General features: G+C 48.5%; 1 protein-coding gene across 1 annotated transcript in view; it reads right to left on the bottom strand.

The window, feature by feature from the left end:
* Positions 1 to 5,719: 5,719 nt before the first annotated feature.
* Positions 5,720 to 15,016, bottom strand: part of arid1ab (AT-rich interactive domain 1Ab) — a 60,278-nt gene continuing 50,981 nt past the window's right edge. Inside the window, exons 9-20 of the mRNA XM_085792331.1 lie at positions 14,774 to 14,919; positions 14,555 to 14,652; positions 14,239 to 14,448; positions 13,922 to 14,126; positions 11,817 to 11,949; positions 11,330 to 11,505; positions 11,090 to 11,219; positions 10,856 to 10,975; positions 10,608 to 10,704; positions 9,630 to 10,449; positions 9,286 to 9,416; positions 5,720 to 9,174 (exon numbers count right to left, since the gene is read on the bottom strand). Coding sequence (XP_085648457.1) covers positions 7,252 to 9,174; positions 9,286 to 9,416; positions 9,630 to 10,449; positions 10,608 to 10,704; positions 10,856 to 10,975; positions 11,090 to 11,219; positions 11,330 to 11,505; positions 11,817 to 11,949; positions 13,922 to 14,126; positions 14,239 to 14,448; positions 14,555 to 14,652; positions 14,774 to 14,919 — 4,189 coding nt within the window. The 3' untranslated portion in view covers positions 5,720 to 7,251. The remainder of the gene's footprint in view (positions 9,175 to 9,285; positions 9,417 to 9,629; positions 10,450 to 10,607; positions 10,705 to 10,855; positions 10,976 to 11,089; positions 11,220 to 11,329; positions 11,506 to 11,816; positions 11,950 to 13,921; positions 14,127 to 14,238; positions 14,449 to 14,554; positions 14,653 to 14,773; positions 14,920 to 15,016) is intronic.

Genomic DNA, 15,016 nt, shown 5'->3' with positions numbered 1-15,016 from the left:
CCTGTAGGCCTATTATTTTTAGTTTACTGGTGACAGTCTCATCAGCTAGCTAGCTAGCTCGATTGTGAATTTTTAAAGAAATATTCTTCTGTAGCCTATGACTGTGTCCTACTATACCCTTCTAGCTACTGTAGCTAGCTAGCTAGCTAGCTTGTTGAAAATCATAACCCTTTCATACAGTGTTTACCTGCGAATGTTTACAAAAGACTAAAGTAATGATAGCAAGCTAGTGCTAGCTAGCAAGGTAAATTAGCTAACAATGATTCAATGATTACCAGTAGGCTACTCTTTGGCAAAATCTACAAAGACAGAGAGGGTAAAGAAAAACATAAACTTATTTTTTAGTTTTTATTCATTGTTATGTACAGTAGGCAGTACAGTTATGTACAGTACTGTTCTATGCTTCCCTGCCTTTACTGGGCAGCATTGGCATAATAAAGAATTAGAACATGATTGGTCCTTGTGTTTGTATTCCGAGTGTTGATTGGTTCACGCAGATAGAACCTTATAAGACCAAGATAGAGTTTGAGTTTGCAGATAGAACCTTTTTGTTTTCCAGATTAAATGACCAAAAATGCATGAAACTTGAAAAAACACCTCATAGTATGTTAATAAGTAGTACCAGAACTGGAATATGTCAATAACTCAATTTTGACAAAAATGTCAGATAGAACCTTATAATTCCAAGGGGACGATTTATTAAACCATCACGATTACTCTGAAGCTATAAAATTCCTCTCTGTTTTGACCCGGTTTTATTTATTTATTCATTGTGGCTTCACCAATTCCCCTAGACAGCATGGATAACAATAATCATTCTTGTGAAGGCATTACCTCAGTGACACCTTCAGGGAGTAATGTCATTTGGTGGGTGAAGGTCAAAGGTCAGAATCATTGCAGTGTTACAAAACAAATCTGAATTAGCTGTGTATAAGTTTCACCAATGTGAACTAGGATGATGAGGTGATGATGACATTTTAATTCCAAAAGACCAAAGATCAACTTCACTGACATCATAATATGCTGGAAAAACAAGGTTCATTTCATTTATTGTCATTCAACTTCATGTTGCACATGACAGAACAAAATCTGTACTCAGGTCCCAGCACAAGAGTACAACTAGATAAAAGTAAACAGAATGATCCAAAAAAAACAACAACAAAAAAACAAAAAAACATGCACAATCCTAAAGCAGACAATCTAAGGACAGACACATAAAAAAATGTTTTATGTCTATTTGCAGTGTGTGTAGCTCTGCTTCTGCACCTGCTGATGTGTCCTCAATGGTGGGTGGGAAGACAGCAGTTTGTGACTTTCTTGTGTCCATCATTCAACACTATAGGAGAAGACTGTGCCACTGACTGATGGAGAGATACCAGTGCAAACTGGTTATTCTACTACTTTGGTAGCGGAAATGTCTGGAACTCTGTCACAGATACAGTAACTGGTACAAACACACCTGCTATCAAAGAAACTAAATTATAGTGGAAGAAACAGGATGTGCTGAGCAACATAAATTGCAGGTAAGAAAATTCAACACTGTTTTCTGTTCAAATAGCTTTAAAAAAGATGCCAGACTTTCAGCAGGAACTGAGTCAGTAGCTGCTTCATCTTATATTCAGATCAGTACCTTTTTGCTCTTCAATCAAATTGATGGTTTCCTCTGAGACACTTTGTCCTCTGCAGGAAAGTCACAATATCTGACAGAGTCTGTGCCACGGTGGATCTGCAGAGGAAAATAAACAGGAAGGCAGTTTAAACGGAGCACATTCAGGGGTCTCGGGTGAGGAGAAAAGATGATGAAAGAGGTATCTGTAGAAAGAGCCTGAATCTGAGAGACTCACTGCTCCAATTACAAAATACAGAGTTCATATTAATATGAAATACACTTTTGTACTAAAAGGTGAAACGTGGAGCCAGTGGAAAATTGAGGGTTCTTTCTTTCTTTTTTTTTGTCAACATGAAGAATAATAGTGCTGCACACTATAACACAAGTCCAACACAGTCTGAGATAACAGAGGCTGCATGTCCATCCTACAAAATATTGTTAAAGTCATAATAAAACTTGTCCTTTCATATCCACAGTAGAAAATGTGTTTGTTCAAACGTCCCAGGCATCTGTCATACAGACGTGGACAGAATAGTTGGTACCCTTCTGTTAGAGAAAGAAAAACCCACAATTCAATCAGGACAGACTATTAAGAATGGGATAAGACAGGTTGTGAGGCAGAAAGACATTCATTGTGTACAGATAACTTTGGTGCTTATGCCCCGGGGAGTAGATCAGCTTAGAGGACAGATAGGTGGATCTGAAGAGGACTTCCCCCAGGCTTAGACACGGTGGTGGTAGGGACGACGCCTGCTGACATGGAAGCCTCTGGATGAAGATGGAGATGGCCTGGATCTTGGGGAGGAGGTGGGTCGAGAATTGTTTTTGTGTGCTGGATGAAAGTAGAGAGAGAACACTTTTAAACATGACAGCTGAAAGCTGATTGGAGAAGGAGAGAAGGTGGCGGATTGTGATTGGATGAAGACAAGTGATGAGGGGTGGATCAAGAGGGAAGCGGGAGAGATGAAATAAGACTCAGTGAGCATGCTTGAAGAGATGGTCTTCCTGACTGAACTTTCGCTAAGCTTCATTAGTCACTGAAACAACTTGAAACTGACAGAAGTAATAATAAATACAAATTTTGTGAAGATCAGACATTGCTTTTGAGTGTGGTTCAACAGAATCATTTCAAAAAACAAACTATGAAACAAAAATGATGGTACTCTTAAAGCAGAAGTAAGCGATATTTTTGTGTTAATATAAGTCTTAAATAGTTATATCTTCCGACAGCAATCACTTACATAGAGTGTTTGGTCTGAAACACGGGTCTGTCAGTCACTCTGCTCTGCTCTGAGGACTATTATGGTGCATTCAAGGCAGCTCGTAACTCGTGTTTTTCCGACCTGTGAAGTCGTACCAGTTCGATCTGGTACAAGTTCACGGGTCGGAAGTTACGAGTGGCCGTTATAGTGACTTTCACAGGTAAAACAGGTCGGAAAAACACGAGTGGGTTGCCTGAAACGCTACAAAATCGTAAGTTGTGACTTGAAGCTGTAATTTACGGTTTCAAAAGCCTGCCTGGAACGCAGCATTACCCAAAACGACCGGATCGCTTACTTCTGCTTTAACTTAATCTCAATTTAACATTTTGTTGCACAACCTTCTGAGCCAATCACTGCAGTCAGGTGATTTCTGACCCCCTGTAGCACCAGACCAGAACCAGGTCTGATCCATGTTTCACAGTAGGGACAGTGTTCTTTTCTTTCTATGCTTAACTTTTGTATCTTTGTACAATGAGCTGATGTGACTTACCAGAAAGCTTCAGTCTTGGATCAAAGAGCTCCAGTTTTGTCTCATTTGCCCACAAAGCTTCTACTACTTTTAGCAGTTTCAAGTTATTTTGGTGACAATTGTGGGTTTTTCTTTCTTTTACCAACAATTTTGTCCACGTCTGTAGGCCTATATTATGTAGCTTTAGTTTTGTTTGTTAATGTATTATAAGTGTAGTTTTCAAACCAAACTATAGTGGGCAGGATGAGACGGAGCTAACAGACTGAGACCAGAGAAAACTGAGCAGGAGGGAAGAAGAGGGATGAAGTTTTCACTTCTTATCTAACACTGGCCCAGAGACACGTGAGATGGAGCTGGCAGGAGAAGGTTTATAACAAGCTGCAGCCAGGCAGCTCACTTGTGTGGACCGGAGCCATCTCACCTGCTCAGATCCTCCCACGGTGAGTCCTGCTGCTTCAGCTCCAGGTGCTAATAGAAACAGATGTGAGGAGGCTGCAGCTGTTCATCAGCGTGTTGCACGGATGAAGATGTTCAACGATACAAGATGAACGAAAGAAAAAGGAAAAGAAATCAGCAAAAGTCACAAAGATAATGTTGTGTACGGTGGAACATTTTGCAAATAATATAGAAGACAAACAGCTGCTATTGTTCTATTGATATCATCTGTTTTACTGATTAATATTCCCTTAAAATTCAGATTTTACTCCAAACATGTTTCACACAAAAATGTTGGCAAAAACTTCCTCCTCTTTTTTCTTATCTCGACTGAGGACATTTACATAGCTGTATCTCTGTTCAGATAATCATGTGTTTTAAATTATTTGGGAGTTTTATGTCTCACTCTAAAAACCTGGATTATGTTTCTAACAACACCTCAGCTCAGCAAATATCATCCTGCTGCCTGACTCATTTCATTATTCACTGTGTCACTGTGTCACTACCGCAGAGTGACCTCTAGAGGGCGCAACACCACAGTGAAAACATCTCTGAGAGCCGCTGTAACAGGACTGACAGATGTGAGGCTGATGAGTTGAAGCCAGCGTTTGTTACGTAACACAGTGACACAGTCTCCTCTCCTGCTCTTCTATTCAAACTGTGGAACATTCAGAGTTTACTAAAACTTACAAAGCAGCTGAACTCTGCAGGTTTTGGAGCCTAAACTTTAAATCTAGATCTGAGCATGGATTAAAACCTCTAATACCCAGCTTTTCACATACTTTTCATATATACTTTTTAGTGTCTGGCTTCACTTCATTAAATTCCTCTTTTTCCTGCATCCGTGTTTCTGTTTGTGTACATGTTACACTTCATATCTCATGTTTCATGTTGTCTTAAATGAGCATTTCACCAATGAGAAATGCTGCTCATGTTGTGATGTCATCAGGGTTTGAGACTTTTATTTTCACCATAAATGAAAGGTGCAGGGTTACACAGATGTAACCAGGATAAGGGGCCTAATAAGGGATGCTGATGAGCTGCATCATGGGTAATGTAGGATCCAGCCTTTTTTTGAGATCCATGTGCTTTAATAAATCCGAGCAAGTCAGAGCCTCCTGCAGTGGGTGTTGTGGTGAGGAAGCGGGGGCTTTACTCTGTTTTCATGTCCCTCTCATAAGACAGATCTTGATCTCAGTGAGACGTCGTGATTAAATAAAGCTTAACTAAGTAAACCACATCTAGAGGAGGTGGGAGCCTTTGAAAACAGAGCTGGTGCCACATTTAGCTCATGCTGCTTCTTTTGTTTTTACAGATGCTATTTTGTCTCCATTGAGGACGACAGCGGAAATAAATATTTCAAAAGTTAATCATGCCGTCCACTGGGGAGGGATTATTTGTTTCATTTGTTTCTTGTAATTTTTTTTGCATTTCAAATCAAACATGGCTGTCTCGATTTTTGTTTTTTTCCTTGATTCGTTTTAAAATTGAGTGCAGCTTCTATCAAAATATCAAATGAAATTCACTGACAATATTGTAGGATAATAATAAACAAAAAGAGTATGAGAGCACTTCTCTTATCTCTGTGCATCAAACAAACCCAGCCTCAGCATATCTCCCTACTAATGTAAATAGAAATGTAAATATCAGCGTGTGCGATCCCAGGACGAGGACGGCCGTGCTCCAGCAGGGTGAGGTGTCAGTCAGCGCAGCGATGGGAAACATGGCCGTGCATTTGATGAGCGGAACACTCCACAGAGCTGGGAGCGAGCCGCGTCTCCGCATCCCTGTGTAAATATCAGGATCGTCAGCAAAACGCGCCGCGTGCTGCTTCTCTACGTATCAAATTGTCTCTGCGCGAGCCAGATGAAAAACCCAGGACCTTATTTACTGCTGCCTCCGCCGTGTATGAGGGGAATAATAAATAAATCCACAGCAAACGTCTTACGAAGATTTAATGTACATTTATTCTTAACACGTGGAACATATAGTATAAAGATTTCATACTGAATAAATGATATTCATTAAGCCAAAAAAAGGAAAAAAGAGGAATTTACATCAAGTTTTTAGCTACATCATCTGAAATACAAATATGCAGAATCCGCATCACTGGAAAAAAAAAAACAAAAACAAAAAAAAAACAAAAAAAATAAACAAAATTAAAATGGTTTCTTCATCAAGGTCTAGTTTGTCATTTATGAAGGAGCTCAAATGGAACCGCAGACATGATTTTTGTTATATTCTCTACACCCAGACTGGAGACAAACTGAAACTTGAAGTAAGAGAGAGGAGGGGGGGGAGGGGCGGTGTTGGACAGCAGCTAAACACCCTCCCTCCCCCCCCTCCCGCCGGAGCGCGATACAAGCAGGTGAGGCGCCAAAGTAACGGAGAGGGTGGGCGTCAAGTATTCACATGGCGTACATACTTGATGCAGGAGGAGGGGGTGTGGGGGTGGGTGAAGGGGTGGGGTGGGGGCTTGTAATTGTCAAAGATTAAAAATGGTGAAGAGCAACAGAAGTTGAGAAAGAGAGAGAGAGAGAGAGAGAGAAGTGTAATGTACAACATCATATATACACTGCAGCTTGGACTGCATCTAGAGTTGAGGACCAGTCCTAAAGAGGTGACTTTTTAATATAAGGGTCAAGTCATACAATCAAGGGACAAAGAGAAGAGGTCGGGGTGTTGTAGGTTCACCATACTTTGGGGGGAAAGCCGTTTTCTCTCTCGACATTAACTAAAACTGTTTTTAAAAACTACAGTTTGCTGCCAAGCCAGCGTATCTCAGTGTGAAACAGTATTATTACAGTATGTTTACAGTTTTTAAGGTGTACAGTACAGAAAAAAGTCCTACAATCTACTGCACAGGCCTCCCATTGACAGATGTCTGTTCACAGCCAATAATGTGGTTCCTGTGGGGCTGAGTATATAGCATCCAAAGTTACAGCAATTATACCACACCACAGTCCGTGCGTCTATGTAGCCTCCAAACATGAACCATAATATTGTTTAGTCTGTGCCCTCTCCTCCCTGCCGGCCCCCAGAGGGAGGAGGCGAGCACACGTATCCCCCAAACTCACTGTAAACGAGACAGCAACTTTGGTTACAGTTTTTTATCTTTTTTCTGGAGATTTTTCTTTTCATTAAAAAACAAGTCCTTTTTTTTCCCGCAGGGCAGCGCACTCTGTCCTATGCCTGGGTCCCAATCTGCTCTTCTTAGCCAGTATCTTTCCATTTCAGACGCGTTTTTAAAATCCACAGCTACTTCATGATATTCCTTCCTTTAGTGAGAAGCAGGGGTAGAAAGACAGTGGAATCCGAGGTGATTTTGCATAAATAAAAAAAAAAAAAGACAGTCAGTTTTGCTCTTTTCACTCACACGCAACAGACATACACACACTCGCACGTGCGCACACACACAAAAAAAAAACAGGGTGAGGGGAACGGAAAGAGGCAGAGCTGAAACCTCCCCACGGCTGTCATGACTGGCCAATCAGAAATAGTACGTCACAGATCACTTGGGACACCAGAGAGTTCATAAGTGGGGACACCGAGACGTCCAGTAGCCGCGACTCGTACAAAGTGAACTCTGAGTGGTTTTCCTCTACCTTGGCCAGGGCGTGCAGGGCGCGGGCCGCCCGCCGCATCATGTCCACGCTGGTGGGCTCGAACTGGGGCCCGCCCTGCAGCTGCAGCAGGGAGCTCTGGCTCTGCTGGTATTGCGTGGCGGCCAGGCTGTCCTCCAGGAAGCCCAGCAGGTTCCCCACGCTGCCTTTCTGCACGGCGATGGCCCGCGCCGCCAGGCTGTCGCCCTGGGCCAGGTTGGCCAGCAGCACCACCGCCATCTCCCGGCAGACCGCCACCTTGCGCTCGCCCACCAGTCGCACCAGCGAGCCGTACAGCTTCTCCAGGCGGCTGAACGGCGGCGTGGCCAGAATGAGGTCGACGTTGTTGTCCTGGATGCTGAGCTTGCTGAGGGTCTCCAGGACCAGTCTCTGGGGGGACAGCGAGCCGTGGGGCCCCAGCGTGGGGAAGGGGTCCAGGGCCTCCGCCGAGGGGCAGACGGCCCAGTGGAGCAGGCCGTCCAGCAGCGGCAGGCATATGCTCTCCGGGTAGATGGAGAGGTCCAGCTGGCCCGAGATGTTGGCCAGAGTGACCAGGCAGTTCTCCCTCAGCACCTCCAGACAGTCCCACCACCACTCGTCCCGCTCGCAGCTCACGCCTTCGTCCTCCTCCTCCTCCTTCTCGTAGGTGACGGGCGCCTGTTTGCGCTCGGGGTGCCGGTGGTGGAGCAGCACCAGGCGGCCCAGCAGCAGCAGGAGGCCCGGGTGTTTGGACATCTCCTGGTCGTTGCCCGGGATGAAGGAGAGGCTGCGCACGATGTTGGAGATGCAGATGCAGCGCCGGGACAGCGAGTCCTGCCAGTCCGACGCCGTGCTGAGCGGCGTCTCGTCCTTGCTGTGGGGCTCGTCCTCCAGGATCTTGATGTTGCGGCGGCTCTGGAGCTCGGGGTTGATGCTGAACAGGTACTTGCCGTTTTCCTTCTGCTCCTCGGCGCCTCCCCGGACCACTTCCTCCGTGACCGAGCCCGGGCGGGCGGATAGTACGTCGTCGATGGTGGCAGTGACTGGCGCGCCGATGGGCAGGGGAGGAGAGGTCTTCTCCGCCGGAGACTTCTGAGGTTCGGAGGACTGGGGCGGCTGCTGCCGGGGCTTGTCCTCCCCGTTGGACTTGGACTTCTCGTGGTTCTCCGTCGCCGTCTCCAGTGCGTGGACCTTCTTGCGGCTTTCGGCGGCCGTCGCTGTGTGTTTCCGCTGCTTCAGAAGGTCCATCCGACTCTCAAAGTGGGTCTGGATGTGTTCGGTAGTGTCGCCCCCGCCGATGCTCCAGTGTATCAAACCGCTGTCGAAGCTCTGCCGCTGGCCCAGCTTGGATGAGTGGTTCACCAGGAAGGGATTCTTCTTCCGCACCAACTTGATGGGGAGCTTATCAAACTTGCTTGCCTGCTTGGGCTTTTCCAAGTGGAGGTTGGGGTCCGCGACGGACCCTGAGGTAGAGGTATTGGGTTCCTTGATAGAAGACTCCCTTTCCTTCTCCTCTTCCTCGTCCTCTGAAGACTTGTCCTTCTGGGAGCCCTCCTCCTCCTGTTTCACCTGGACCAGTGAGGAGCTGTCGGGATTGGCCTTCGATTCCTCTACCTCCTCGTCCTCCTCGTCCTCCTCGTCCGTGTCCATGTCCTCGCCCTCTGGCATTGGGATGTCATCATCAGAGTCCTCAGCAGCGTTGGGGTCTATGAGGGTGCGCTGGCCGGGGTCTCCTACTTCATACTCCTTTAGGATGCCAAAGATCTCGATGAGGCAGCGTCTGAAGTACTCGACCACCAGCTCCAGGAAACCAGGCAACTGGAAAACCAAAGAGGACGGTCACCAAAACAATCATGGGGAATCATACTCAGCATGTCCAGAAAAGAATCTCTGGTGTACATTCAGACTAAAGGGATGAAAGTAACTCACCTGGCATAAGTTAAAAGTAGAAATGCTGTTGTCGTCATACAGTAGAATGTTGATGGTGTCCAGGGCCCAGGTGCTTTCAGCTAGTAAGCCTGACTTTAATGACATCATCACTCTCCAAGCCTCAGGAGTGCCTGAGAAAAGACAAAAATAAAAATCAGTTAATTATAAGAATCAGTTCACTGATCTATCAGGTTGAATCAAGCTTTCCAAATACTTATCGCAGCTACTCCACACACGCAGCATGTATCTGATCTGATTCTCTAAAGCAGTGTCCTCTAGTCAAGTACTTAATGAATATGCATATCTATTGAATACATTGAGAGGTATGAGATAAAGTTGTGTACCAATGTCTTTCATGGTGAGCCTCCTGCGGGGCTTCAGGTGTGGTTGGGAGGCCTCGATGGAGCCTGGAGGAAAGGCCACGTCTCGTCTGATCATGGGCTGCTGCACGGGGGCCTGACCGATGTGGGAGGCGGGTACCGGAGGTCCAGCTTTCTGCACCTTAATGCCCGGATGCATGTAGGGGGACTTGCTGGGCGACGTCCTGCTCTCCATGGGCCTGGGCATGGGCGCCGGGCTCGACACCTGAGGAATGTGGTTCTGGGAAGTCTGGTAGGTGGATGGCAGGGGTCTAGTCATGGGAGGTCCGGAACCGCCGGGGCCGAACGGCGGCTGCCGCTGGTTTACGTGGCCGGGCCACTGGCCCTCGTGGTTCATGCGCTGGTCTGCCGGCATCATCTCCTCTGAGCGGTTCATGCCGTGGTAAGCGGGGCCCTGGCCCGGTACAGGAGGACCCTGTCGGTTAGGATAGTTTGGGTACCCCATCTCGGTGCGGCCCTGCCACATTGGGCCTTGGGGGCCGTCGGGACCTGGAGGCATAGGGCTCGCCATCATCTGCGGGGGCATTGGAGACTGGGAGTTGGGGCCCGTGGGTGTCGGCCCTCGGTCCCGACCAAAGGGAAAGGGGAACTGGTTCTGTGGGCCGGGTGGTCTGCGGTCCCCTCCTGGGTATGCGTTATACTGGTTGTTCCAGTCCTGTTGGCCCTGGGGCCCGGTGGACTGTGGTCCGGGCTGCTGCTGACCACTGTAGGGAACGTTGTACATTTCTCCCTCGTGCCGCTTCGCAGGAGGTCCATACCCTCCATCTACAGGACGCTTGTAGTTCTGTCAAACAAACAACAACCAGTGTTACATTTAACACCTAATGCTTTGCACGGCCAATTTCAATATTATATATGAATATGTTTAACTTGAAATGTTGAAAAAATTAACGGCTCAAGCTGAAATAGGAGTTTTGCCGACACCGGACAAAATGTTCTCACCGGTTGCTGCTGTGGATACATTCCTGGCTGTTGATTTGGGTAGGGGCCACCAGGGGGAGCTCCTTGGCCAGGGTACTGATTAGTATAGGACTCGTGCCTGAGAATAAAAACAAATAAGTTCACACCATTTCTCTTCTTCCCAGTGAGCGCACTGACAGTTTAAAAATAAACGAATAAAAAATCTAAATGACGTTAATCCATCTTGTCTCTCCATTTGTGGACAAGTCTTTCAGCTGGATGGTACTGACCGTTGCTGTGGTGGAGGGCGGCTGGGCGAGTACATCCCTGTGTCGGCTCCAGAAGGCATCATGTTGGGCTGAGGGGCTCCTGGTCCCATGCTGCCGTCAGGGCCCATGCCTGGTTCCTGTCTGTAAACCCATCAAACCCTCGTCAGCTGATTTGACTTCAACTTGACAGATAACAACACCAGCCTAAAACACTTTAAAACCAAGGCTGATGGGAGAATGCAGCAGCATGTTTACCTTCGGTCGTAGCCGTACGGGTACTGTTGCCTCTGGCCCATCTGCATGTTGCCCATGGGGCCTGGTGGGCCTCTGTTGTACTGCTCTGCCATCCCACTGTTGGGGCCTGGTGGCATGAACTGCTCTCCAGCTTCAGTAAAAAAAAACAGAAGATTGTTACTTTCACCTCCAACAGAACTGCAAGTTTCTGACATTCTTTGAACCCCTGTGTCTGATTTGCTGGTTTGACCCCTCACTCACCTTTCCTCATGCCACCGAAGGGGTCCTTGTTGGCCTCGTAGGGACCCATCCGACCCATCATCTCTGGGCCGGCCATCCCAGGCTGGTAGCCCTGAGAGTTGGGAGTCATGGCGTTCCTTCTGGAAAATGCCGGGTCGCCTCCATCAGCGAAGGGGTCCTGCAGGTTCACACTACTCCTGCAGCAGAGCAGACAGCTTGTTAGAAACACTGACGTTGAATTGGGTTTGGATGCTAGCTTCGGTAAAGAATATTTTATGATCAGCAATGAGAAACATCACAGCTCTTAAACCAAAGAATTACCCCATTTCTTTTTCTTTGCATCTAAAAACATTCAAAATTGTGGGGGCTGTGCAGTCAAGACACAAAACATTCATACTGCCAAACATATTGTATATTTTATATAGTGTTTACTGTGGTGATTTTTCTCCTTTCTAGCATTTCATCACATTAACGTAGTTTATATAAATAATAGGCCTGTATCTCCTACCTGACTCCTGGCATTGGAGGCATTTGTGTGTGTGGGGTTGACGCTGGGGTAGGGGGCTTCAGGTCTCCCCCTTCTGCCATTGAACTACTGGTGCTCTGAGGAGTCTGGGGTCCTTGCAAGGATCCAGAACCAGCTGCAAAACAAGAACACACACACACATTGAGAAGTGGGAAGCAAACATCAAGTCCCCCACTTTGTGAAATTAAAAGATTTCAAACTATTCAAATAAGATTCCCTCCTCCTCATCTCTTGACTCCAAAAGGCGAGAGTTGAAGTTGATAGCTGATAGTCAGACGGGATAGCCTTGTGGATGGGCTCAGCGCTGCTGCTGGGGAGGGGGGGGGCTTTCAGGAACACATGTTGCTTTTGGCAATCCTAAATCCCATTAAGAAATTCCTGAGTGCTGCACAGAGGAACACAGTTTGTGTCGAGCTCACTCGGCTTTCGAGTGCGCAGCCAGCGAAAATGTTGAATCCTCCGGCTCATCGCAGCATGCCAACCCCCTAAACCCCCCACCCAGCCACCCTCGCCCTTTCTCAAGCACCGCTGGGCTGTGGGAGTCACCGGGGAACAGTGATGTAAACCCTGACTCTGCCCGGCCTGCAGAGACAGGAGACGGCCAGTTGTGTGTGTGTGTGCACACAAGAGTGAGTGATTGTTTGTATTTGTATTCCTAACTTCAGCTCAGGACTTCTCACTATTAGCACGCCAGTCTGATGACTCACAGGTTCCCATTCATTAAACTGCCACACACACACACACACACTGGGGTCACTGGCAGGTCACATTTATTCACATTTTCTCACATCACCCTCGCGCCTCTGCAGCTCTCACACATACACACACACGCATTAACCAGCTCACCCTCCTCTTCCTCCCCCTCCTCCTCCCTCTGGGCAGGGATTTCCCTCTACTATAGATGAAGGGAGGAAAGGGGAGGGGTTGGGGAGGAGGGGGGTCTCGTGAGGATGGGAAAAAAAAAAAAAGCATGGTAGAAACAGAGAGTGAGTGAGCGAGCAAGAGAGAGAGAATGGTGTGACTTTTACAGACACACACACATACACACACAAGCCTCTTCCCCCCCATTCATCATTTCTGGCTCAGCACTAATCTCCAGGGAGCGCTGCCTTGCCTCTGTAGCCCACGGCCAGGCACCAGGCAGCGAGGACACGCCACTGACGGGGCATTTCTATCGCCAAATCACCTCCTGAACCCCCCCTCCACCCCCCACCCCCTCACCCCCACCCCTTCCCCTCCTCTTCGGCTCTTCCTTCGTTACTAACTAGAGGGCTGATGCCAGCTGACAAGCACCCTGATGTCTCCTGTAACAACAGCCCGGCGCTGACTCAGAGCCCCGTGTCTGACAGGCCTGGGCCGGGGCCAGGCCGGAGCAGCACGTGGTCGGCGCTGGTGTGGTTGCTCCTGGCAGCCGGAGCCAGCGCGAGTCCCCTCCAAAACAAACAGCTTCCAGGCGACAGCGTGGTCCCGACCCCCCCCCCCCCCCACCCCCCCACCCCCCCAACCCCCGCATCCCATCCCCTTCCCCCTGAACCTCTGGTATGAGCGACTGCCAGTTTACACACTGACTGACTTTTACCCAACAGTCGGAGTTCATTGAAAGATCTGGACGTCTGAAAAGGACAAGTCTTTCGTCACGTCCTGTGCAAATGCCAGGGAGTAATCCCCCCCCTCACTCCCCCCCCCCCGAGAGACGTCTTTGTGGAACTGTCCGGAGGATGGGGTGTGCGCCTGTGACTTACAGCCACGCTTGCCCTCATTTACAACTCCTCAAACACACGCCAGAAACGGCAGCGATTTATGGAGGACGGCAGCCTGATACAGGGGAAGACGAACGGCGGCCTGCGATCGGCAGTTAACACCGCAATTAATAGGTGACCATAAAAATACAGCGGTTTATAGGCAGATGATATGAGGCAAATAGAGCAAGGAGGATGTGATGAGCTGCATGGGAACCCAGAGCGCAGAAGGCAGAGAGGGAGAGAGATGAAAATGAGCTTTCATTTCATTCGATACGAGCGCAATTTGTTTTAAAGGGCGAGATAAACGGTGACGGGGCGCTGGCGGCGGCGGCGGCGGCGGCTCACCTGGGCTAGGAGGCTGGATCTTTGGCTGGTTCTTTTTGGTGTCCGTGTTGAAGAAGTCCGGGGGCGGGTCCTCGCCTCGCTCGATCTTGCACTCGAAGGCGTACAGACACTGGATGTACTGTTTCTTGAGCGAGCTGGCGGCGCTGCTCGACGTGCCTACGTTCAGGTTGGTGGCCAGCTCCCTCCACTTCTTGTTCTTGTTCACCTGGTGGGCGAGAGGAGGGAAGGAGGAGGTGAAAACGGGGTCGGCGTGAGGATGGCTACAGCCGCCTGGCTCTGATCCTGCGGCCTCCCGGTAGAATCCCCCCGCCCCGTACCTGGGTGAGGCCGCCGATCTCCTTGACGGACACGTAGAGTCTGAAGAGGTCCAGGGGCTTGCGGCCCACGGCGGGGAGGTTGTTCATGCCCATGGCCTTCTCCTCTGCGAAGGCCAGGTACCGGTCCACCCACATCTTCCTCTCTGGCTCCGGGCCCAGCTCGTACAGACGAGTGATCTTCTCGTTGGTGATGGTGGAAGAGCTCGACTTCTGCAGAGCGGGAAGAAAAAGAGGGGAAATCATGAGACGGAAAAAGGTAGAAAGCATGGACAAGAACTGAGAAGAATTTCTGTGGTTTTAGAGTTTTTACCTTTACCTTTTTGGATTCAGGCTTGGGAGTCCCTTCCACCTTGTTGTTCATCTTCTGGGCGGGGGTCATCTTGTCCATGCCGAACTCTGTAGTGGGAGCCATTCCTGGATGTTCAGAAGGTAATAAAGAGCAGCGCATAAAAATAAGAGATGGCCAGTCTATAAAACTATTTTATGGACTAAACTACAAGCGAATGATCCGGGCCTCAGTGTAGTTTTTACTAACCAGGGGTGTTGTTGGCCATGTTTGCTCCCATCGGGTACGGCCCCGGTCCTGCCTGGTTCATCATGCCGTGCATGCTGTTCATGCCGGGGCCGTATGGAGGGCCCGCTCCCATCATGCCCTGGGGCATGTTAGGGTAGCCGGGTGGCCTAGGGAAAGAGAAGACTTGTAAATAAGGAGCATGGACACGACTTACAGTGGCATCGGTATCACAAAGAAATAAAGATGTAGGAGTCTGTCTTTTTC

This window comes from Trachurus japonicus, chromosome 11 (genome assembly GCF_045865225.1).
Source record: "Trachurus japonicus isolate A0001 chromosome 11, Traja_1.0".
Classification (NCBI taxonomy): Eukaryota; Metazoa; Chordata; class Actinopteri; order Carangiformes; family Carangidae; genus Trachurus; species Trachurus japonicus.
The sequence above is the reverse complement of the archived record's forward strand: the minus strand, read 5'-3'. Positions and strand labels throughout refer to the sequence as shown.